The 26,726-nt window shown below is 38.6% G+C and overlaps 1 protein-coding gene across 3 annotated transcripts in view; it reads left to right on the top strand.

Moving 5' to 3' along the window:
• The window catches only part of tpst1 (tyrosylprotein sulfotransferase 1), a 43,661-nt gene extending 16,935 nt beyond the window's left edge, over positions 1-26,726 (top strand). For 2 of the 3 annotated variants that reach the window (XM_058413877.1, XM_058413878.1), the window contains exons 3-6: positions 7,196-7,394; positions 24,605-24,655; positions 25,356-25,428; positions 26,430-26,726. In XM_058413877.1, coding sequence (XP_058269860.1) covers positions 7,196-7,394; positions 24,605-24,655; positions 25,356-25,391 — 286 coding nt within the window. In that variant the 3' untranslated portion in view covers positions 25,392-25,428; positions 26,430-26,726. The remainder of the gene's footprint in view (positions 1-7,195; positions 7,395-24,604; positions 24,656-25,355; positions 25,429-26,429) is intronic. The other variant, XM_058413879.1, reaches the window with a different exon arrangement.

Here is a 26,726-nt window from a genome sequence, read left to right as displayed (position 1 = left end):
ATTGACTCTGCAGAAAGTTGGTGACCTCTTCGCACTATGCGCCTCAGCATCCGCTGACTCCGCTCCGTCAGTTTACGTGGCCTACCACTTCGTGGCTGAGTTGCTGTCGTTCCCAAACACTTCCACGTTCTTATAATACAGCTGACAGTTGACTGTGGAATATTTAGGAGCGAGGAAATTTCACGACTGGATTTGTTGCACAGGTGGCATCCTATCACAGTTCCACGCTGGAATTCACTGAGCTCCTGAGAGCGACCCATTCTTTCACAAATGTTTGTAAAAACAGTCTGCATGCGTAGGTGCTTGATTTTATACACCTGTGGCCATGGAAGTGATTGGAACACCTGATTCGGATTATTTGGATGGGTGAGCGAATACTTTTGGCAATATAGTGTATATATATATATATATATATATATATATATATATATATATATATATATATATATATGTGTGTATATATATATATATATATATATATATATATATATATATATGTATATATATATATATAATGTGTGTGTGTGTGTGTGTGTGTGTGTATGTATGTATATATATATATATATATATATAAACATTATATATATTATATATATATATATATATATATATTATATATTCATTAAAACCTACTTCATCTTGAAAATCACCCAGCTCTAATTACATATATAACTAGCTAACTTTAAATGAAGATTTAGGTCAATTTTTAACACTGATGTATATGTTTTAATCTGTAGACTCTCTTTTGAGCAAGGTATGACCTGAAAAATATGTGTAATTTAAGCTAGGAGTGAACTTAAAAAGGAATGAAAACCATTTTTTCCCTCTTTTCATTAATTAGTCAGCGGCTGTAAGTTGAAAGATCTTACTTCTCTCTTTATCTGTGTGCCTTTTTCAGTTGGCTTACTATTCTGGACTGTTTAAACTGGTTTGCGTTGTACTCTTCCAGCTATGCATGTGAATGCACCAAAACACTAATATTTCGTTGTATGACTACAACCAGGTGTGTATATGCTCTGTGTGTCCTGAGGCAGAGTTTCAGTCCTTGAATGCTTCACAAAACATTTAAAAAGGTTTAGATTTGGTAAAATTCACAAGGCCCTTTCAGTTTCTATGGGTTTCTGCTTCTTAATGGAATCTTCGGTGGTCTACTAAAAGCCATTGTAGGCACTGTAAACCACTGTACTTGTTGATTCCCAGACGCTGCCTCAGCTCCACACTCTAAACCTGTCCTTTAGGTGTGTTAATTTAACGATATTGAGAAATAGATACAGTAGGTAGAGCTGAAAGGATGAAGAGGACAGGCTGAGTCTTCTGGATTCTGGATGCCAGATGGATCCCACCCATTCACCATATGCATGTTGTTCTTCAACACATTGATTCCAATCAAATATTAATAAAAAGGGACCTGATGAAGTGTCCCAAGCCACAAACTAGCAATGGACACATGACATGACCAAACTGATGTCAATAATGCTGCTGAAAAATACCATGACAAGTACTGTTTTATGAATTCAATGTTGTCACTTACTGACAGGAGACAAGGAATAGCAGCAATTTATGTAGAAGCTTTTTTACGACAGCCTACGCTGCTCTGAATTATCACTCAAATATACACAAAAAGCACAGCTCCGCCCCCTCCTTCCCCCACTCCTCAAAATATAGCATAGACGAACGAATCAACATGAATCTAGTATGATTGACAGTTATGTAGCTGTTTTGACATATTATCTTACACCCTCTGGAAGCTCTTCCCTTTCTTCCCATCTCACATTAGTCATCTTCGGCTTGATTTTTCACGATGAAAGACGCGCTAGCACAGTGCCATTGCATTCTGTGAAGGTAAATGAGAATGTTTTGAGTTTAGTAATGTGAAATAAACTTATTGTAATACTATATTTCTTAGGGAGGCTCTGAATTTCAGAGAACTTTTCATCACCAAATGGTCATAACCTTTCAGAAAAAAGTGTTACTAGAGTGATACAACAGTGAAAATGTCAGCCTTTTGGAATTATGTCACATCCCACAACATTCTGTGGGAATACACACTGTAGCTCTTTGGGCTTGGCAGGTCTGGAATAGTCTGGCAGGCTCAAAGAATGGGTTTCTGACGGGTATGTAATTTGCCTCACAACAAGTCCATCAGCAGACCTTTTGTGCACACTGTGCCCAAGGTGGCCCTCCAGTTTTTATGAGGTATTTGGTAGAACATGCCTACTCAAGCCCCAATCATGCTGCAGTCCTCCAGGGCAACTGGGGCACCATCGCTCATTTTCAGAAGAGGCATCGATATAATTTTAGGCAGGGGGAGGGGCGCCTACAGGGCTCTAATGGCTGATGATGAACACAGAACCCCACCCAGACTCCCAGAGGGCACTTACAGAAAACCATCCATTAAATTTGGCCCACACCACCTGCCAGAAAAGTGCCCAGGTCTCTATCTACGGTGCGCCACATAATCCAAGCCCAGAGTCACTAAAGCCAGGACATGACCATTAAGATCCATTACATGTTCATGTTTTTAAGGTGACTTGTGGCAGAGCTCTGGCCATTACTTAGTGTGATGCAGCTGGGATTTCTCTTATCTGACTTTAGGAAAACACCAGCCTGCAGAAAAGCACTAGAGTTCATCATGAATAATTGACACACAGACAGAAGCCATTAAGCAGAGCTCAATGAGGAAGAACTTTGCATGTTTTTTTAACTTGTTTGTAGAGATGTGCAAGAATGGTGCTTTTTTTTTTTTTAGTTTTTTATGTATAATCTGGAAAAAGGTTTTGGTGGGTGTTGCAATGTCCTGTTGGCATTGCTCAGGAATCTGCTTGGTGCTTTGAAATGCCCTGCACAGTTCAGTCTTGCTCCTGCTCTAACACACCTGACAGATTTGAGTGTTTTTGTTTTGTTCTCCATATCTCTATATCGATCTCCATGTTAAGAGGTCTTATGGCTCTTGTTGGAGAAATGGACATCTGTAGCTCTGTTAAATTATTCCTCTTTCTTTACCAGCACTGTTCTCAGACCCATGAGGGATTTGTGATTTCTAAAAGCACTCCTGTACACATGGGCTATGGGTGGGGAGGAAGAAGATTGATCAGCCCTACTTTGGCCAGCCCATGGGAATGTGAATAACAAAACTCAGAGCTACTGAGGTTCTGCTGAACCATAAGAACTAATGGTCATGTTACAAATACTGATATCAAGCACTCTGGCATTTAAAAATCTTAAACATAAAACTGAGCATGGGAAGTTTGTGGCTAGCAGCACATGACTATCAACAAAATGTACCTCATTGCTTAATCGTTTTCACTAGTAGTCTGGCGTTCAAATGCGTTATTCTGCCAGCGAAATGGAAATCGACTTAATGAAGATTTTCAATCAGTATAAACAAGTGAATTATTTTGTCACCACAAGACAAAGCGGAGTGATGAAAAAGGGGCTGGGTTTAACTTCCTGCTGGGCAAATAATTCACACCTCTCCAGGATAGCTCTATGATCATGTTTTGAACCACTGTAACACTACATACAACTGCTTCAGTAAAATTATAACATTTAAACCCAATAATCAGATTTTTATAACTTCCTTGCATTATCCAGTTTGTTTCCTGGTTTACAAATCACACACATTGCTGTCTGCATACAATCCGTCAACGTTCAATACTGAATATGAATTTCCCCCCAAAACTGGTGGAAATTCAGTTTGACCTCTGGGTAAAAGACTTTCTTAAAGCAACCGATGACTCAGTTCTAGTAATATTAGCAATAGGATCAATATCAGTATCAGGAAATACTTGTACTTGAACTCAGACTTGTATTAAAGCATACCTAATATTTTCAGTTGTGTTTAGTGGTTCCAGATGTTCTTATCTGCAGATCTGTCAGTAATCACCTATGTGGCATCCGTTATAATGCCTGTGTGATAGCTTTTGAATTGCAAATGCTTTCAGATGCCACCTCAAAGGGTGTCTAAGTAGCTTTATATATTCCTGCTAATTAGCATGAGTATATTGAAGCCATGCCGGCTCTCCATTAGTTGGCCATGGCAACAACAGATGACAAGATTTTTTTTTTTCTAGAGAATGGCATGAGTCCTCAGCCTGCGTCGTCTTTACCTCTTTTCATCACACATGTCTACTTTTTATTATTTTTATTATTATTATTTCTAAGAGCATCACTTTAGAGTGAAATTTAGTGCCAGCTTCCATTAGTGGAAAATATCCTGAGCTACAGTCTTCTTTAAAAAAATAAAAAGGAGGAAAGCAATTCCATCTGTCTTTAGACAGAAATAAGTCTATTAATCATGTAGTAAGTGCCGACGTGCAATTCAAACATAGATGGATAATTGAAGTAAAGCACTGTATTGGCCAGGGAGTCCAACACGTAAAGCACCACTTGTTTCTAGTGTAAATGGACTCCCTAGTGTCTAGGGAGAAGGCTGGGTCTCTAACTCAGTGTGGAGCTACTCAGTAAAACTAAACACTAGCTTCTTCCCGTGCGAGGGAAACTGGTCAAGCAGTGATGACGTCATGTGTGGATGCAAAGCCAGCATTTTTGATAGTCTAAGCCATAATCTACTGTGTTTGTGGAGGAGGAACAGACTGTCTAAAAAAAAGATGTGCTCTCACACTGATTCTTAAATTTCAGCTGGGAAGCTCTGAGAGTGTAAAAGATGCCTAAGGAGACGTGACGAGGCATGAGACAGGCAGTCACGCTTGCTCCTGGGCCATACACTCATCCGCTTGTAGACTCGACCACACATGGCAGTGTGAGTCACACTAGAGGCCTCACCCTAGTGGAAATAAAAGTATGGAAAAAATATCTTTTAGGCCATGTCATATTAGAATTCCTGTCCTGAAGGACATTTGGCATTTGGCATTCATGTGGCTCTCTGATGTTGGAAGTCAGGGCTTGCTGGAGATTCCCAGTGCCTGGACGGCAGACGGGGATCGACTGTTGTAATCTGTTTCCCATCTGCTTCTAGTCGCTTCTACAGGGGGAATAACAAAGGTGGCCTCAACTAGACTTTGCTCCAAAAACACAGTGAAAGGGAGAGGGGAGGGAGACAGCATTAATGCATAGCATTATTCTTAAGCACTTTTCCCATTCCCTGTGGTTTGAAGCCAGTGGAAAGTTCAGAATTTACTGGAAAATTTCTGTGAAAGAAACAAACGTACTATATTTGTACTGTAGCAGCAATGTTCTTAGCTTGAGAATTAGCTGCTTTTTATCCAATATAGAGATCAAATAGTTATCTAATTTTGTAGACCAATTGTTGGCTTTCGATTTGGGTATTGTTTTCCCTGGTTTAGGTTTACATCAAGACTGGGGAGGCTTCCGTACTGGCAGTTTAGACTGAAATGGAGCACAGGTTTGAGAACTTTTTTCTCCTTGAGTAAAGGTTTCAATTTGTAATGTAAAAGTTGTCATGCAGACCTGGAAGCACACCGCAGTACCGAACCCGAGGCTTCTCTATCAGGAAGTACAGTCACCTGAGTGTGTTTTAGCCGATGACGACATCCTTAGTTTCCACAACACACATGTATGAGTGTCAGGGCAACAATATGGGAAACAGAAGAGGTGAGATGCCTTACTGTCATAATAGCACTAAAATTGCAGCAGAGGCGTGTTGTGTTGCCCATGCGTATTTGTGATGACGTATAAGATGAACACAAATGCTCCAGGGTTTGATGAAATCATGTGAATCACAACTGCAGGGGACGTTAAGAACTATCACGCTCGGATTCGGATGGCAGATGTGTCTAGTGTGAAAATCACTGAAGATAAATACAACTAAAAAAAAATGGTTTCTGAAAAAAAAAAAATAGGTGGATATAAATGCGACAAATGATCATGTGACTTTTATTAAAATATTTACTTTTAATAAATGTACATAAGAACATTTGATTCAACTGCATGATGAGATGCTGATTATTATTTTTTTCTTCTTTTTTTGGCTGTGATTCATTGAGTTTGCCTCTCTCTTGAAAAACAATACCCAAAACATAAGGAAAACCTAAACTGGTGAGATACTGATGCTGGGGCAGAATAAAACAACCAAGAGGATCCATGTGAGGTTCAGAAAATAGGAAAGAGACTGGAGACGCATAAATGCAAAGTTTGACTCGGAAAATGTTTGTAATGCGTTCAGGAACACAGATGCGACCTGTTCACAATTTATTTTTTCCACTATAAAGATCTTAATACAGACCAGATGACCATTTTTTGATATTTATGATCATGAAGGAACATCTGTGGAAAACCTTTCTATAAATGATAACGTCTTTGTCGGATATGAACGACTTTAACGGCTGCGTTATCTTTAAATATTATTTTTTTAAATTGCATTAAGCGGAAAAGTGTTGGCCGGAGCTCTGTTTGAACGAGTGCAAAAGTAGTTTTGCCAGAATTGCGAGACGCCACTCGGTTTGAGGAAGACGGCAGGCTTTCAATATTCTCTGGAGGAAAAACCCTGCATATATTGTGTGAGAATATCATCCTCTCTCTTAAGCCTCAAGAACGGTTTTAATGTCTTCTCAGTGCAGAAAGTATTGAAATGAACTGAACTGCAGATATTGTGTTTTCTCTAATAAACATCAGCTCTGCCCAACTCGCTGAATATTTTATTTCACCCAGATCAATAATTTAGCATGGGTGTGACATAATGCATGATTCATTTTTAATCTGCTCATGAAAATGTTTTCAAAAACATTTCACTCACTGTAACCATAGTAACGGTGTTGTTTTGTTCGAGCTACCTGAATGCTTTAATATACGTGCAAGAGCAACATGCCTACACACAATGTGGATTTTGTTTTGAATTATAGAAATTGCAACCATACCATAAAGCTGCATGTTGTTATTTCATTATTTAAGCTATTTCACTCCAGCATGTGATCAGTGGCCTGGAACTGGGTGGTTAAGGAGAATTATTGGCACTCTGTCTGTAATACAGCCATTACTGCCATTGTCATTATCTTAATGAAATCCAAACATCATGTAGCCGAAGAAACGTGATACGTGGCAATGGGGAGATGATCTCAGCAAGCGAAATGTTGTTCATTTGAACCTTTTTACATGCTGCTATAATGGAGCAAGGCCCAGAGCATTATTTAATTTTGATGCATTTCGGGTTAATTAGGCAGCTAACTGTATGGGGAACAATATGTTAGTGCTAATCTCAGCTTGTTGTGTTTTACAGGGTGGAGCGATCCACGGATCAGGTGATCAAGCCGGTCAATGTGGAGGCATTGTCCAAGTGGGTGGGGAAAATCCCGGTGGACGTACTGAGGGACATGCCAGTCATCGCACCTATGCTCGCCAGACTAGGCTACGACCCCCATGCTAACCCACCCAACTACGGTCGCCCTGACCCACGTGTTCTGGACAACACTAGAAGGGTGAGTGCTAAAACACCACTGCACATTCACGTTCATATGTACTTTTACACATAAGCATAAAATAACATTGTTAGTTTGCTAATCTTACAAATATAGATACAATATTGTGTAAAATGGGAGAAGCATATGTGAACGCTAGCTCTCAGATAGTCTCAACATCAGACCTCATTGGCTGATGCATATGGCACACAAAATTGGAAACACAAACCCTCTGATTGGTTGGATACTACAGGATTTACAGGAAAATGTGTGTGTCGCATTTTTTATCGGTCCACCTGGTAACAAAGCCGTCATGATGCTCTACTTCCCTCGTGGAAGAGCAAAGCCGTGACAATGAGCACTTATGGGGATCAGCTAAACGTTGGATTTTCCAAATTATGTGAAGTTCACGGTAACGTCATTAATTTTTAATCAATTTTTTTTGTAAATAATTACATTTTCACACTCATCAATACGCTGAACAAAACGAACTGTGATTGGTTGCTGTACATGTCAGTCAGAGGTCCTTGAGGGTGGTCCTTAGCCAGTAAAAGCTGCTGTGGAAAACAGACTTTCTGCCATCATTCTGACTGGCAGCAGAATTATTATGGGATGCCAGTCAACCATTCACTCCTGTTCACAAGGCTGTACATTGACATTTTTGGCAGAAACGTTTATCCAAAGCGAATAACAGTAACGCAGATCAGATGAAGGCTATTCACCTTGTGCAGGAGTGGCAGTTTAGCAGTGCAGGGTTTGATATAACAACCTACTGAGGAGTACTGAGTCAAAAAGGAAAAAAGTGCTACTTCTTGAATATCCACGTTCCTTAAAGAGGTGAGTGATGAGTGATGCCACATTGAGGAGTTCAGATTATATGCTAAACCTGGTGAATCCCTGAGATCTTCAATTCCAGAGCTCGACTCTAGAGAATCTCTTGCTGTCTACTGAATTATGAACATGTACATGAAATTCCTAGCGTTTTGTAGCACTCCCTTAAGCCTGAGACGCACAAAATGCACTGGATCCTCACGACAGCCTTTACTCTGAATGCAAGTGCTTAAAATCTCATTCTCAAGTTTTGTTTAATTCCCATTAGGAAATAAAAATCACATAGCTGTTTGAAGACATATCTAAGTAAATTAATAAATGAGGAGTTCTCAACTGACCTCATTTTAAGGTCACTGCAAAAATTGATCTAAACATGTAGAAATGACTTTTAAGATGATTTATAAAATAATTTTCTCAAGATGATTAAACCTATTTCTAGCTATTTCTATACTACTTTCAAGCTTGAATTTTTTTTCTTTTTGCAGTTAATTTTTTACATTTTTATATTTTTCCCTTATTATTATTATTATTATTATTATTATTATTATTATTTCAAGAAAGTAGCTAAATGATCTGCCAATAGAATAAAACTATTTAATGTTTGAAGTGAAAATATCTAATGTCTAGGAATAAGTTTAAATAATATTATTGTCATCTTTTAAAAAGAAAACAAGAAAGCAAGCTAAATTTCACTATAGTGAAGCGTTGTTTTTTTGTTGTTGTTTTGCTATGGGCACAAAATTGTGACCCCCATTTTCAAGAGTATGAAGCCCATCAAGAGTGTGAAGCTTTGCAGGGCATATATTTCCGTGCGCTTGCTTAGTAAATATAATGTCCCAATATCTCTAAATATTTGAACCGTGCATTTCTATTGTTTATCGCATAAAAGTTCATTAAAGAAGTGGAAGTTTCATTTCTACAACTTCTCTGTGGATGTTTATACACTGCTGTATTGGGCTACAGACAGAAAATTTCACCCATGTACAGATTATAGCATTATTATTCTATTTTTAGCATTTCTAACGAATGACTATGTCCATATATCACAAAACTATGCTTAATTTAAAAAAGAAATAGCTGCTCTGTGCTCTGCTGGGTTCTAAAGGCTACTTCATCATGACAGCACAAAGGACACTGCAGCATCTGCCATCTGGTGTGAATTGGCATTAAGAAGAGCTTTAGTGAATATAAAATGATTCCATATATCAAATTTCTATTCATACAGGTACATTATAAATGATGCTTGGAAAATATCGCTTGCAAGCTCAAGACCACATCCCTGAACATATAGGGTATTGTGCCTATGCTTTTGCGTAGGGTTTTTTTTCTGTGTCTGCACCTAAATTTGCAGTAAACAAAAAACATCTGAACAACAGTGTATCAGGTAACTAAGCTGCTTTAAGTCTGTTGGCTGTCACTGCTGACTTTAACATCATTTTCAGAGCAGCAACGGTTTAGTTTGAAATACAATAACAAATGCTCCGTCTCACAGATGTTCATTTTCTTGTTTAAAAAGTAGGCATGAAGAGGTGCAGTGTTTTGACAGCTTGTGAAAGGTTTTGAAGGCACAGCTTCTGTATTTTTATTGTTTTCCTTGTTATTGATCCCTAATAATTCTTGATGCCTTGTTGGATGTAAGCCCACTGGTGCTTTCAAGACCTAATAGTACACTCTGTTATGAAATGAGAAGAGACTGCTAGGCAATTGCAGTGTTAACATTATTCCTCATTCGCCAAACTCCATTACGGATGAGCGCGCTGATGGGTTGCTTGCAGATATGGATATGGAGTTCAGTACGTAGCGTGTAAGAGGACACCACACTTGAGCGCATCTCATCTCAGCCATTCTTCCCAGGTTAAAGGTCAAAATCAGCTGCTGTCATTTGGACTAATTCTTTTTGGAGGAGCTGGAGTTGAGGCATGGTGGCAGGGCTGGAAGTCTAATGGCTGGCTGTCAGTGATGTGTGGGAGCAGGGTGTGTACTGACATGTCCTCAGGGCCTCTGCTTGGTCACTCTCACACAGTTAGAAGTGGTTCTTTTATGTTTCAGCAACTTTAAGCATCCGGTTTGGATGTGCTGCGGTTAATGACAAAATCATGCGCTGTGGAGAACTGTGGGAAATTTCGATTGTTTAATGCTTCATAAAAATACATAAGCTATGCCAAAATGGCTCCAGGGCAGCAAAATAGTCCCTAAATTTAAAGGGCAGGGCATCATCTGTGGAAAACGTCTGGCATGGTAAATGCTGTGTTTCAATTTCCTGCCTCATTTTTTTTTTTTTTTGTCATTCAGCTTAAGATGGAGTTGCCAACTGTTTTGGCACCTTGAAGAGATCTCTCATTCACTTGACAGGCTTAAAACAACTGTGGCGAGTTTTTCCATGAGTTCGGAAATGGAAAAGTAATAGAGACTTGTTTTTTTAAACACTTAGCATGGGCGTGCTACTCAGAAAGTACAGACTGTAGAATGTAACTCCTCTCCTTTCCCCATCCCCCTGCCACTAAGCCCCACCCCCTCTCCTCTCCTCTCCTCCCCCAGCCCCGCTCCAGCCGACCCTCCCGTTGAGGTTATTGAGGTTAAGATGACTGCGTTCTGATGTATTCGACTGCTGGCAGTTTTGGCAGATTTACCCAGGGCCATGTGTTATTTCATTAAGTGAAATATGTGCTGTTGTTATGATAATAACTTTTTACATGTGTCCTGTGGGTGAAAGGAATCTTTGGCATTGGCTAAAACTGCATATCCTTCATATTTCCCAGAGGTTTGAAAAGCTAAGAGTCGAAGTGATTAATTACAGAAGTCGACACTTATATCCGTATGTGTGTGTGTCTGTCTGTGTGTGTGTGTCTGTCTGTGTGTGTGTGTCTGTCTGTGTGTGTGTGTCTGTCTGTGTGTGTGTGTCTATCTGTGTGTGTGTGTCTATCTGTGTGTGTGTGTCTATCTGTGTGTGTGTGTCTGTCTGTGTGTGTGTGTCTGTCTGTGTGTGTGTCTGTCTGTCTGTCTGTCTGTCTGTGTGTGTGTCTGTCTGTGTGTGTGTCTGTCTGTCTGTGTGTGTGTCTGTCTGTGTGTGTGTGTCTGTCTGTGTGTGTGTGTCTATCTGTGTGTGTGTCTATCTGTGTGTGTGTGTCTATCTGTGTGTGTGTCTATCTGTGTGTGTGTCTGTCTGTGTGTGTGTCTGTCTGTGTGTGTGTCTGTCTGTCTGTCTGTCTGTGTGTCTGTCTGTGTGTCTGTCTGTCCTGTCTGTGTGTCCTGTCTGTGTGTATGTCCTGTCTGTGTGTATGTATGTCTGTGTGTATGTCTGTGTTTTTGTGTCTGTGTGTGTGTGTGTGTGTGGGTTCAGTGTCCTTTTCGATAGCGTTAATTCTCTTGTGCAACAATAGCTATATCCTGCCTTTCTTCCTGAGTGTGAAGCATGTGCTCGAGATTGACCCTAAACATCTGCATTGTATTAATGTATTTCCCCCCGGATCCAGCCCATCTTCTCCTCCTCTACATGCAGTACAGCACACACACATAGTAGTAGGGCTGTAGGATCTGCTCCCAAGGTGTGCGGTACAGCTCTTTGAATTGAGTTACATTAACACAGTATGTTTCAGGTAGAACCTACATGATCTGATCATGTAATTTCAAAGCCCTGAATAAACTCAGGCTCAGGATCAAACCCACCATTGTGAAGCAGGAGCATTACCCACGTCACTATTCTGCCACAGCTTCATTTCATCCTATAGTCATTTCTTCCTATCAGTACCAACAAGATTTTAGTTTAACTCAAGTTAAACCAATTTAACTAATTTTAGCAATGAAATCACATTTTTTATAAGTAATTAAATATTTTAATGTACACTATACGTATCTTGTTGCATATTTTTTCCCACTGTATGCATACAGTAAAGAACATTTCCCTAAATGTTCACAGTTTAGTCTGAGGAGAGAAAGAAGGGTAGTACTGTACTTCACTCTGCCTGATCCGATTTATTATCACACTTTTATATAGAACTGTAAAGAGGAACATCTCAGTTTCCGATACTAGCTTTGTGCTTGAATATTAAAGAACATATCTTCACCTAAATCTTGTTAGAAATTTTTATATAGTATTTAGATGGGTTACAAAAACTATTTCTAATATATGCGCCAAGAATAACACATTTTTCAATAATACAAACCACACACACATTTTTTATTGCTGAATATGAAGAGAGATGATACTTTTCAACCAGATGTTCTGTCCACAATGTTGAATATGAAACCAATAAACCCCTAAAACCCCAAAGACCTTAAGAAAGTCTGGTTTCCATACAAACGAGCCAACACAACTTCCAGCTCCAAACAGCACAATGGCATATTTCACTTCAGACCTGAATCAAAATGAATGGCCATTTTAATGCAGTTGACAGATTATGCAGATGTTCTCAGCAGTTCTATGAGACATGATGATAATTGGTCATTTTCCTCAAAGGAAAAGGCTGCTAAAGGTTTGGGAAGGAATGTTGTGTGAAAGTGATGAAAAGTAGAAACTGTGGCACCAGTGGCATTCCACAACTGCATTTTCCTGCCAATAGCAATATATGTAATAGATTTTGCATCTTTTTTTCTTTTTTTTTCCTCTCAGAAAGTGACCTTAGTTATAGTTCTTTAATCTTTAGTCATAGATGTTTCTTCCTATATGTCTACTATTCAAGGATGATGCGTAGGTCTAAACAAGATGCATTTCTGCCAATTCACATGCTTCTAAACCTTTTGGTAAAACAGTGTGATGTCTGATGATGCAATTGGGTGATTGTTACATAAAATGCAGAAATTTGCACACAACTCTCTCTCTCTTTCCCTTTTCTCTCTCTCTCTCTCTCTCTCTCTCTCACTCACACACACACACACACACGCAGAGTACACAGGCTTAATTGATTCATCTTTTGTTACGTGCTTGCACGTACATGTACGCTGTGTTCCAGTGTTTTTGTCTTGTTCAATGACTTCCCACTGGGCTTTCTCTACTGTATCTTGCAAATGGCCCTGCAAGAGGTTTCCATGGCAACAGGGCCTAACTGGAAGTCCATGGTGCGTTGGAAATTTAAGGTGCTGCCTAGATGTTTCGACCAGATAACAGAAACAGAAACCGCGATGCAAATGTCTTCTGTATTCATCATTATTCATTTCTGAACATATCCCAGCTGAGGGTTTTTATCCGCTCATGGCTGTTGGTAAGAGGAGGAGAAGGAGGAGGACGTGAACTACTACATAATTGTTTTTGTTAACAATATGGAGGCATATTAAAATATATTTTAATACATATTTGTTAAAACATGTTCTAGCCTGCTGCTTGGAATTGAGCTCAGTTCAGAGTGACCGATTGTCCAGTGACAAATCAGCAGTCCACTGTGCTCATTAAGTGCTTATTTGGCTTCTCTTCTTTAGAGCTTCACTTACCTAATTCATTCGCCTCAGTAATACGTCTTTCCTAATCAATGGGTCTAAGCACTTAAACTCTCAGTACTCTCAGTAGCAGCATTATTCTTTCTATTTTATCCTCAACATTTCATTTACATTCCCGGCTTAAATGTTAAGATTATGATCAGATTAGGTGGTTGGGGTCAGAGAGGGTTAAGGGCCTTGCTCAAGGGCCCAGCAGTGGCAGCTTGGCAGTTCTGCAGCTTGAACCCTGACCCTCTGATCAACAACCCAGATCCACCACTGCCCCCAAAACAAAGCAGGAACTAAACATTCTCACATGTTGACATTTTTGCTAAATTCCACATAATTTTTCTAAAAGACAGATAATTACTTTCTTTGAGAGCTGTACACATGAATCAAAGTGGGTTTTGGCTGAATGCACGTCCTGATAATATCACATGATGTGTCTTGAACCAAATCTGCAGAAAATCTGCGGTAAATTTAAAACATTTCAAGCTCTTTTGAATATCGTGGAGTTTATTTGATTTGGTGTTCATTTCTGCAATTACAAAATTACAAAAAGTCATGGAGAGACCTGTTGAAGATTTTCTTTAAGTGTCATGATTTTAAAAAATATATATATATATATATATAATATTGGTGAGGAATTGTTTTTTGGGGAGTTTTTTTTGGCATAATTTATTTGTTTATCGTCTTGGACATCTGTTTTACTCAAATTTAATTTACTTGACAGGATAAATAGATGAAAAATATCCAAATATCTCTTTCCCTGTGAAGTACTCAGTGATGTTTCTCTAGTTAACACGTTACGTCACTGCATTTGGTTTAATCCAAATATAAACGTTTGGCCTTTAGTTTACAAAGTGTCACAAATGACTTTGTTCAGAACCAAGTCTGAACTGAACCACAAAGAACCCCAGTGGTTTGTTCACTGTATGTGGAAAAATGTACTTCATACATGTGATTCATGTGTCACTGTGTACTTTCCTATAGCTAAGCCTGTGCAATACCACTGAGGCTATGACTAAATCAATTCCTTCTTATGAGCGAGCTTCAGATTCACAATAAGTTGGAACCAGATGTGGCTATACACTGTTTAGAGCTTGAAAGCTCTGACTTTGACCGCACATATTTACTCCATTTTTCTTTCTTTGACTGAAGCCCAGAAAAGAGAGTGAGTTTGAAAGAACAGATTGTATTCAGAAGAAAAGAGAACTCTGTTAGAAACCCCTAATCTTGTATGTTTATCTACTGTGATTAGTAAGAAGTAGATAACAGAGAGTGTTTGGATGCAGGTATGTGATAATGAACAAGGAGTGAATAATCTCAAGAGCACTCATAATGTGTCATAGTGTGTGTTGAGATAATAGTTCTCTGAGTCTAACACACACACACACAGTGACCAGTGTAAATTACAGCCTGTCAGCAGGCTGAAAAGAGAGTGGAAGTATATCTCAAAATTTTTGATGAGACTTTAGACTTTTAGCTGGCTCTGACCCGAGCTCCCTGACTCATCCTGGCTGAACTGATAGATCATGACAACTTTAAACTACCCAAGGCCTTCAAGTTGTCATTCCTCCCTGCTGTCATGAAGAGCACAGAATCTCATGTTGAAATCCCGTTTTCACTAACACACACTGTATAAATGTGTATATAGGAATTCTTGAAAGGCAAAAATGACTGAATTGTAGGCCAACTAATGACTAATTGTAAGTCAACTAATAATCACACTTATCAGCCAACAGTGGATTCTAAATTGTAAGTAAATATTAAAAATATTTAAGGAGGTGTGACACCCTGGATGTCATGTGCAGAGCAGAATCTGTATGTTCTAATTCATTTGTCCATCCATCCATCCATCCATGAATTGGTCTGCCCACCCAGCCATCTGTCCCTCTGTCTATCTATGTAGTAGTTTGTCTATTCATCCATCTGTCTGTCCATCCATCTATCTATCAATCCATCCATTTGCCCATCCACCCATGTGTCCGTCCATCCATCTGTCCATTGTTACAACCCACCAGCTATCCCTTCATCCATCTGTCGATCCATTCATCCGTCCATCTTCCCAGCCACCTATGTGTCCATCCCTCCATCCATCCATGCAATTGGTCTGTCCATCCATCCATTCGTCCATCCATCCTCCCAGCCACCCATCCGTCCATCCATCCATCCATGCAATTGGTTCGTCCATCCATCCATCCATGCGTCAATCAATATTTGACTGCTTTAACTTTCAAACTGTCTGTCTCTCAGTGTTGGAATGAATTTTCAACCTCAATCCGGACAGCAGAATGCATCACTACCTTCAAAATCCTCTATGTAGTACTGTCTGTATTGTCCTCTGCTTGCTCTATCTCTTTGCTTGTTTCATCATTTGTAATTCGCTTTGGAAGGCTTTTAAGAGCTTTTTGTTTATTGTTCTGTTGTTACTATTTCTAGGTTGTTGTTTTTTTCAATTTTTTTCCCCACATTTTCCATATTCAAGATTAAGTACTGTTTCCTGAAATTATAGATTATTTTTATGGCATCAGAAAAAAAATCTGACAGATTCAGTTATAAGGTAGTATTTTATGTAGAATTGTACTGCAATTAGAGTCTTGGGGACCATTCTGTTTGAATATATAGAATATTTCAGATTTATGTCACATTTTTTTTCAGCAGCTTATTAAATCTGACAGCTGTATAAATGTTATGTAACTTGCTGTGAATTTTTATGACCAGTGTAGATCTAAGGGCAGTTTTCTATTAGACCAGGCAGCTGAAAGCTCCTGCTTAATTTCTGCTATTGGATGTGTTACTCATAACGTGACATTACCCATTGAAACATATGATAAATAATAATAATTAATGATAATAAGTAATGTTAGCAGTCCAAGCTCAAGTATTAATTTCAGCAAAAAAAAAATGGTAGATTGAATATCAGGGAAAACGTATCAGATAGCAGATCCTGTAACAAATCCCAACGATTAGAACTGGATTTGGGGGAAAAAATAATATTTGGAACTGGAAATGTTCATATATTAAAGAGATTTGATTAGTTTTAGTTTTGTTAGGGTTTTTTCCCCCCATACTTCTATATATTTATTGTAATTACAATGCAAGTGTTTGTTTGTTTTTTTTTGTTAGATGTTGTAACTGTGCATTTTTAAGCATAGAAGTTTTTCTAAGAAACGTATTGTATTCGGTATCTGAAAAGAAAAAAAATTGTAATATCATATAATATCATCATCATCATACAGTAATCTCCCGCTATATCGCGGTTCATATATCGAACATAACAAACATTTTTGTTATAGTGAATTGTTTTTATGTTGAAATAAGGTCATTTATTAATAAAAATATAATTATTAATTGCAAAATATAAACATTAATTGAAAATGAAGTAAAATGTTAATAAGAACACGTAGCGTTGTTTAAGAAAGCACGGTGCGGAGATGCTGAAAATCAAAATACAGTACAGCTGGAGGAACGAGTCTGGCCAATCGGAATGTCCCATTCATTTAATCACGGTTATGATTGGCTGTGGCTATGCGTGCAGTTGGGGAAAGGGAAGCAGAATTCTCCAGCATCCCAGTTCTTCACGTCACAGTCCCAAGTGTTTCGTGGTGTTCTGTGTACGCTGTATTTTTACGCTTTTTCTCCAAGCCCTGTTATGTCGCCCAAACGCTCTGCACCTTCTAAGGCATACATACAGTACTCACTATAAATGGGATATTTCTACAAATTTACCCAAAATTCATCTTGCAATATATATGCTTGCAAATATTTTCTGTGTCTTTAAAGAATGTTGGAGGGTCATTTACGGCTTAAACAATTTAAAAAAAAAAGCATTTGGGGGTGACATCTATGTATCGCAGATTTTCGTTTATTGCAGGTGGTTTTGGAACATAACCCCCGTGATAAACAGGTGATTACTGTAATCATCATTATCATAATAAATATTGTTGATCTTGCTGTTATTAACACTTATAAAACAGTTATTAAAATAATAAAATATTATTTCATTATTCAATAATACTAAGAAGAATGACTGATAATATAATCTGACTGAGAATATAATATAATATTAATATTATTGATATTAACATCATCATCATGTAATAGATGTCCAATGATTGGTAGAGCTCCTTGTAACGATCAGTTGAAGTGTGAGATCAGTGTGAGCTACTGAGCAAGCAAACAAATGAAACCTCAATTTTTGTTTTGCCACAAGTATATCAGATTCAGCTTCCATATTAAACTCTAATATAAACACTGGTGCTAGAATAGCTTCACTGTTTTGCATAGAGCTAGCTCATCAGGTTACTAAGCAAACTGCTGTGTGCTGCTTCGTGCATCAATGCCCCTGTGTTCGCTTTCTGCAACACTTTTATATACTAAAAATCATTTAAATGAAAGCAGAGCACAAACGTTCCCTCAGCCATATACCAAAGAGGACTTCTGTCCTTTCAGCTGCTTTGAACGAACTGTTTGATCTCCTATTTGCAGTAATTCAGTCTGAATTATTTGGCACGTCACTGTGATTAAAACTGTATGGCAGTGTGATGCTTTTTCACAGTAAAAGGAATGAATTAAGCTTTGCTTTGCTGAGCAGTTTCTACTTTCTGTCTCAATCTCTGCTCTTTCAGTGGTTGTAAGTACACGTTACATTACAGTAATTATCATTTTGTGGTTGGTCGAGTATAATTCTTTCATTCTCCCCTTTATTTGTCTGTACAGCATTCGCTGTATGTGAATTAGCTCGTCTTGAATCCTTTCCAAAGCCACAATCAATACCTATTAAGCGGCTTTACAGCTCCTCTGATCTATGTTCAGAAATTTTATATCAAGATCAATACCTTCCTGGTCTGAGGATGATTATGATGAGTTTGTGTTTAAGTCGGATGAGCGAACTCAAACTTCGGGCTCAATTAGCAGGATGAGACGATGCAGTCAGATGATTACACCTTTGCATACAGTACAAGAGGAGGTTAGTGTGAAGGTTCTCAGGTTTTATTGAAAGGAGCAAGTGGATGAAAGGTCTGATTTGAGGTTTAATTTAATCTGAGTCCAGCGTGAAGAGTGACTCTGGTGTGGCAGTAAATATGGACCGGGCAGGTCCGACTGCTGAAGCTTGTCCACCCACTGCTCAGATTTATGAGGCTTGCATAAAAAACCTCAATCCTGTCAGATCAGAGAACAGTGAGAACAGTGACAAGCCATTTAGATGCAGCAAAAACAGGAGGATGCAGTAGGAAAGCCTTGTCTTTATATTTACAAGATTTCACTTCATCTTAATAACAACAGTAATAAAGAACGCAAGATAAAAATCAAGAGCAAGTGTTTAAACATTGAGCACATTGCGCTTGGGTTAAGCTCTTTGTTGTTTACAGACAGTGTATTGATTCATCATCAGCTTTCTTCAGAGATCTTGACCTTGAGATCCATCCAAAATACAGCTGATTAACTGAAATACATTGACTGTGAAAATGATTAAGGTTAGTGTTTAGACATTTAGGTATTGTTGCTCTTACTACATGCAACACATTCCCAAACACATTTTCTTAATCATTTAATTTAGTTATTTATATGCACAGTCTAAGCAGGAGAAGGCCAGTAGGAGTAGATTTTCATTTCACTGCAGGTTTACTGCATACTGTATATAACTGTGTACGTGACAAAAAAAAATCATGAATCTGCAAATATTAGTGACTCTTTTTTAGTCTACACAAATCTCTAATAGACATCAGTTATTAAATAAAAAAAATTATTCTATGTTTAAAAATATAATTGAAATATAATTATATATAAATATAATGAAAATATATATATATATATATAATGTGTGTGTGTGTGTGTGTGTGTATATATGTATGTGTATATATATATATATATATATATATATATATATATATATATATATATATATATATATATATATATATATATATACATATATATATAGTGTGTATGTGTGTGTGTGTATATATATATATATAATGTGTGTGTGTGTGTGTGTGTATATATATATATATATATATATATATATATATATATATATATATATATATATATATACACTATATTGCCAAAAGTATTCGCTCACCTGTCTTGACTCGCATATGAACTTAAGTGACATCCCATCATCCCATTCCTAATCCATAGGGTTCAATATGACGTCGGTCCACCCTTTGCAGCTATAACAGCTTCAACTCTTCTGAGAAGGCTGTCCACAAGGTTTAGGAGTGTGTTTATGGGAATTTTTGACCATTCTTCCAGAAGCGCATTTGTGAGGTCACACACTGATGTTGGACGAGAAGGTCTGGCTCTCAGTCTCTGCTCTAATTCATCCCAAAGGTGTTCTATCGGGTTGAGGTCAGGACTCTGTGCAGGCCAGTCAAGTTCATCCACACCAGACTCTGTCATCCATGTCTTTATGGACCTTGCTTTGTGCACTGGTGCACAGTCATGTTGGAAGAGGAAGGGGCCAGCTCCAAAGTGTTCCCACAAAGTTGGGAGCATGGAATTGTCCAAAATGTCTTGGTATGCTGAAGCATTCAGAGTTCCTTTCACTGGAACTAAGGGGCCAAGCCCAGCTCCTGAAAAACAACCCCACACCATAATCCCTCCTCCACCAAACTTTACACTTGGCACAATGCAGTCAGACAAGTACCGTTCTCCTGGCAACCGCCAAACCCAGACTCGTCCATCAGATTGCCAGATGGAGAAGCGCGATTCGTCACTCCAGAGAACGCGTCTCCACTGCTCTAGAGTCCAGTGGCGGCGTGCTTTACACCACTGCATCCGACGCTTTGCATTGCACTTGGTGATGTATGACTTGGATGCAGCTGCTCGGCCATGGAAACCCATTCCATGAAGCTCTCTGCGCACTGTTCTTGAGCTAATCTGAAGGCCACATGAAGTTTGGAGGTCTGTAGCGATTGACTCTGCAGAAAGTTGGCGACCTCTTCGCACTATGCGCCTCAGCATCCGCTGACCCCGCTCCGTCAGTTTACGTGGCCTACCACTTCGTGGCTGAGTTGCTGTCGTTCCCAAACACTTCCACGTTCTTATAATACAGCTGACAGTTGACTGTGGAATATTTAGGAGCGAGGAAATTTCACGACTGGATTTGTTGCACAGGTGGCATCCTATCACAGTTCCACGCTGGAATTCACTGAGCTCCTGAGAGCGACCCATTCTTTCACAAATGTTTGTAAAAACAGTCTGCATGCCTAGGTGCTTGATTTTATACACCTGTGGCCATGGAAGTGATTGGAACACCTGATTCTGATTATTTGGATGGGTGAGCGAATACTTTTGGCAATATAGTGTGTGTGTATATATATATATATATATATATATATATATATATATATATATATATATATATATATATATATATATATATATATAAATTAAAAATTACAGTTATATACAGTATACAACTCGCAGTGAAATGAAAACCTGGCCTGCTCCTTCTTGAAATATCATATGTCATAAGCATATAAATAAACCAGATTTAAGAACCAAGTATGAATAAAAATAATAAGAAAGAAAAAGAGGTAATAAAATGTCATTTATAATATATTTACATTATTTACATTGTACATGTAGTAGCATGATATGTCATTTAGATCCTGAACTGCTAGAACTGCTAGATTTCTAAAGCTGCTGGATGTCAACTGTTGAAAGAAATCTAAAAATAAAACTGAATTGAATTCTTTTATCGTCCAAAAATATTCTTGTCCAAGTGAATAGTGTTTCTACATATAGAATGTTTTTATATATGTAGAAAAAAAATCTGACCTTTCTTTCAAATGACAGCCGTGAATAGTTCTATAAATAGCTAAAAGAAAAAAAAAATTAAACAGTGCAGTGGAGATTGAAAATACAGCTGAAACAGCATCTGCCACATTCCTCTGTCTCTCTTCACTTTTCCATATCTGCTTCAAGGGTGAGACGACTTACACCCTCGCCTCCAACAAACCCCTGATGCTTTCAGTTCTGTTGGAGCTTCTGGTAGCTCCATGGGCAGATAGGGGCAGGCTTTTGTTTTATACTTTACACACACGCACGTTTCTCTGATCCTAGTCCATTCGATCCAAAATCTGCAGAATTTTTTTTTATTTTTTTATAACATTTAAGGTTTAAGATGCACAAGGAGCCCTAACTGTAGATTTCAACTCAAATCTAAAATAGTTGCTTCATCCAGAGGTGCCCTTCACTGCCCTCTCCTTTTTACTCATCAGCCTTATTATAAACAAGCAGCTTCGCGTAAGGTCTTCCCACTTCATTTTGGCCGATGTGTCCATCTGAAGGATAATGATGCCACGTGAGCTGTCTATCCTGATCATCATCTCGGGTTTTATGGGGATGTAAGTGATATGTGGGGAATTGGAGACGTGTCACAAGAGAAGATGAGAAAATAGGAGCTGGGATTCTGGACCCCTGCTGTCAGAATATCTTCTTCCACTGCCTTTGGCCTCTAATCAGCAGCACAGAACCTGACGAGAAGCAAATGAACCTGGCTAAGGATTATCCACAGCAGTATCTGGCTCACAGCCCTGCATTCCTCTTAGATGATGAGTTACATGCAAGCAGGCATGAGGCTTTGGAGTTTTTCCACAGATAAGATTGTTGTTCTTCCTGCATGTACAAATATCATTGTGATCACTGGAACTTTGTCACTGTTCTATTTCCAGAATTAAAAATTGGGAGGAGTAGATATACTATTTCTGTCTCTAGTTTTGATGGCACCATGGAAAACGAGAAGCACAATGGACATCAGTGCTGGAACTGATACAAACGAATTCCACGCCGGCTCGCAGCTCTCAGCAGGAGGAGGCAGTTTGGCACAGGAAGTTCTCTACCCCCGGTGCTACCACCTCTAGTTGTTCCTCTCATTAATTAGAGCTAAAAACTTGAGCAATACTCATCTCCTGTAGGCAGGCTACTCATGCTAGGCCAAGCAAGTTTAATTTGCTCGGCTTCTCTGTGAAAGCACAGGTCATGTACTCAAACACAGTGAAAAGCATCAAGTCAAATAAATGTTTCCCTGAGCATGTTCTGTCATATTCACTCTCGTCTCATGCGCACATTAAGTTACAAGCAACTCAGGTTTATTTCAGTTCAGCTTCTCTGTTGTCATATGAACAGAAAAGTAAGTTGCACTGTATAACGAAATTGACTTAAATTACCAATGATATGAATAATTATAGAATAGAAAGCTCACATATGTGTTTTTTTTTTGTATGGTTTTCACTGCTGAAAACACACCAGTAATACCAGGTGATACTTACCTAAGCCTAGTATACATTGTGTAGTGAACAAACAACACAAAATTGTGCTCTAGATGTATTTTTCCAATTAATAATGGCAATCTAAGGAAACTTTTGGGGAAACTGAGCTCTGTAAAAAAAAAAAATTCCAGAGGAGGAACTACAGCACAATCCTTCCTCCAGTACAAACATCTTGTATGCTAACCAGGCAAGAAAATGTCTCCAAAAAGCCTTCAGTGAAAGTGAAAATTAACAGCGCCTACCCAGCATGTTGTTATGACTGAGTCATCGACAATGAGGGACTTCGATGAAAGTAAAACAAAAGCGTACTTTATTTAATCCTGTACAGAAGTGATTTTCTGAATGAAACAAAGCCTTGATCTTCACTGCAACCTTACACCATTTGAGGTCACTAAGTATTAGTGCACTTTATTTTATATCAATGAGTAGCATTGTAAAGAACAAGCCTAGTAGCTGAAATACTTGAACATTTGTGTGTGTGCGCTTTTCATGGCCATGATTGAAACCAGGAAAACAGAAACAGAGCTGAATAAAAGGTTCCTTTATACTTTTTATTGATGATTAATAAGCAGATTTCCAAATACAGTACTGACATTATAAAGTACCAGAAAACATGTACTGTCTAAAATATTATGTTGATGTTCTATGAAGCTTTCTGACTTTTCATGTCACACCAGGGGAACAAATTCTTCATCTTCATCTTCTAACTTTAACAGCTTTAATGAGAATGTCTTGATAAGTATACGATTGGCAGCAGTCCCATTTCTTTTTGTCTGTTCCTTTCAAACTGCCTCTCTAGGGAAGAGAGGGCTGAAGGATTTGAAAGAATTAGACGCCGTGGGGCGCTAATGGCTGACGGGCCCCAGTGGTGGTTGCATCAGTGGTGGAAAGTAAAACAAGCGAGAGACCCTCAAGTTTCTGAATTGCTGCTTGTTCTACATTTTGCAGGAAGAAAGTGCACACATGATTGTTTTTTTTTTTTTCTATTTTGCCCCCTGCACGGTTACTTCCTGTTCTGTCTGTCACTTGTTTCCTTTTGGTTCTTTTTTTTCTTTCAATTCAGTATTTGATTTGTATTTAACATTCCTTCAGACCCTCTTTTTTTTACTCAATCTGAGTCACACAGAAAAGCCTGAACTGGACTTGTCTTAATTAGATATGGTTCTTTTCTGCAGCCTCTGGCTTTCCTTAAACACTCAGTAACGAGGCTGCTTCTGATATCAGCAGTGCACAGAATTCACAAGAGCCCCATCCCTTTTACCCCCTCCTCCTTCTCTCTGCCTCCCTTTTATCCTATGACTTGGCAGACACAGTGAGACATGAGTGTTGGGTTCAGCTCAGTCCAGCACCTTGGCTGAGTGCGAATGTCTTAATAGTTAAACAGTGCTTATTTTACCACAATTTAGCTATTTGTACTCGGACCTTTTTAAAATGTGGTCATTTAGTTGCTTTCTTGTGCTACATTTGAGTTCAGGTTTAACTATTGTATGAATAAACTACTAGATCTTAGAAGTGATAGACTACAGATGTTAAAGGATATAAAAACCCTGTGGTGTTCACTCTGTCACAGAGAGAATAGAAAGATTGGGGTTAGATGATGGGTTCAGTGTCGCTGTTTTGTTTGCTCTAGATGTAGGAACAAAGCTCTGTTGTAGTGACTGCAGCATGTCAGCCTCTAAAACAGTTCTTTGTTGTTGTTTTTTCTAGGTATTTAAAGGTGAATTTCAGCTACCTGACTTTCTTAAAGAACAATCACAGGTATGGTGGCTTTTTTTGACGGCTCTAGTCTCTTTTTTTGTTTTTTCCTTCTTCTTTTTTTTTTTTTACCCCCTTCAAATTTTTGCTTCCTTTGCTTATTTTTTCGTAAAATACAGTTGCAGCAGTACTGAGTTTCATTTCCATCTCCTATCTCGTGTGTGGGTTTCTAAAATTAGCAGTACTCGTTGTGCTAATTTATAACTTCTCTTGTAACATCATACAGCTTGTGATCTCCTAACTTTACTTATCGTCCTGTTTGGAAATGCGTCTTCTGACACTTTAGTGCTTAGATTCCTAATTTCTGATCGAGTGCGTGCGGCTTCCACTGCCTCTCTGAGTGTGTGATGGATAAACACTGCCCCCTCTCGAGCTGACAAAGTGACACAATGTGAAGATCCAAGAAAAGATCCTGTGCAGTTCTGTCATTTCAGCAGTGCGATTAGAATCATGCTGGTTGCTGCATGTCGCTAAAGCGCTGAAAGGGTGGACAGGGGTGATGCTTTTACTAAGGCGTGTCGCTGACGTTAATCATTAAAGCTTATCATCTGCATGTGGCTCCGTTATTTCCACACAAAAAAAGTAGCTCAGCTTGGTGTTTACTTTTATGGTTTAATAAACTGGGTTCATTGTGTCAGATTTGTAGTACACCCAGATATGGAATTTTATAAGCAGTGAACTATTTCTCAACTCTGTTTTACAGCTACAAAAGTCTTCAGAGAAGCCAAACTTGAGTTAGGAGAAGAGGAAAAGGAGGAGTCATGACACATGTACAAGTGAGTAGCACATTACATTATCAAAGCCAACTGATTCACATGGATATTTTTTTGGAGATGTTTCTGTAATGAAACTTCTTTCTGGACATGTAAATTGTCTTCTTCCATAACACGGTTGAAACACTGAAAGGTTTTATTGAATAAATTCCCAAGATTTTAATTGCTCCACTTTGTCACCCGCCTTGTTTATAACTAATGTTTAAGTATACAGTGGAATCTCGGCATACAAATTTAATTTGCTCTGGAGGCGAGTTCTTAAGTCAAAAGAAATGATGTAAATGTAGATAATCCGTTCCAGCCACCCAGAAATATGACTTCCTCACAGGAAGCCGTGCCGCCAAGCTTGGGCTAAAAATTAAACAGATCACCCACGGCACCAATCTGTCCACACACACACACAAAAAAAAAAAACAACGCACAAAAAATCACATAGCTTTTGAACGCATGCCGAAGGCAACACTGGTATCGTGGGTTGACTTTCAATACAGCTTTAGCTAGCTAAAAATAAATTTGTAAAATTCGTAAACTCGCTTCGTTTGGCTTTCCACTGAACCAAACAGCTCCTGGATGTACCCGCAACTTGGCTGGCGTTCGGTTCCTTTCTATGCCGAAAATGCTGCGTATGATGATGCAAATTTCTTGCAAAATTTCAATTCTAAAGGCGAAAATTCGTAAGGGAGGGCATTCGTATACCGAGGTTCCACTGTAATTACAGTTTCCTCATGTGGAAAGTCTTTGGGTTGGATCAGAAGTTCAGGGTTCTGCTAAGCTGCCACTGTGGGGCCCTTAACCCTCTCTGCTCCAGGGGTGCTATATCATGTCGACCTTGTGCTATGACCATAGCTTCCTAACAATCTGGGATGTGTAAAAAATAAATAAATAAATAAATAAATAAATAAATAAATAAATAAATAAAAAGCATTTCACTGTGCTTTAATAAATATGTGACGATTAAATTCTTTCATTCTTTTTCTATCTCTCTATCTCCTTCTGTGTTACAGGACAAAGCAGGAACAGATGCAGCAGGACCACGGTGTTCACGTAAACCCTACTGGGACCTCTGTGCTCTTTCACTCACACATACCCTCAGACTGTTTCACCTGCAAATAAATAAACATTCACCTTCACCCCCTACACACCCTCTCTGGCTCATGGGCCTGGACCACTATATGGAGAACTTTTGGCCTTTGATGTTGTACTGTAACAATTGTGGCCTACGAATGTCATTGCTATGTTGAATTTCTTTCCATTCTTTTTTTTGGATTTTATTTTTTTGGTCACATGATAATCATCTGACT

Source organism: Hemibagrus wyckioides, linkage group LG17 (assembly GCF_019097595.1).
Source record: "Hemibagrus wyckioides isolate EC202008001 linkage group LG17, SWU_Hwy_1.0, whole genome shotgun sequence".
Lineage (NCBI taxonomy): Eukaryota > Metazoa > Chordata > Actinopteri > Siluriformes > Bagridae > Hemibagrus > Hemibagrus wyckioides.
This window is presented reverse-complemented; position numbering and strand designations above follow the sequence as displayed.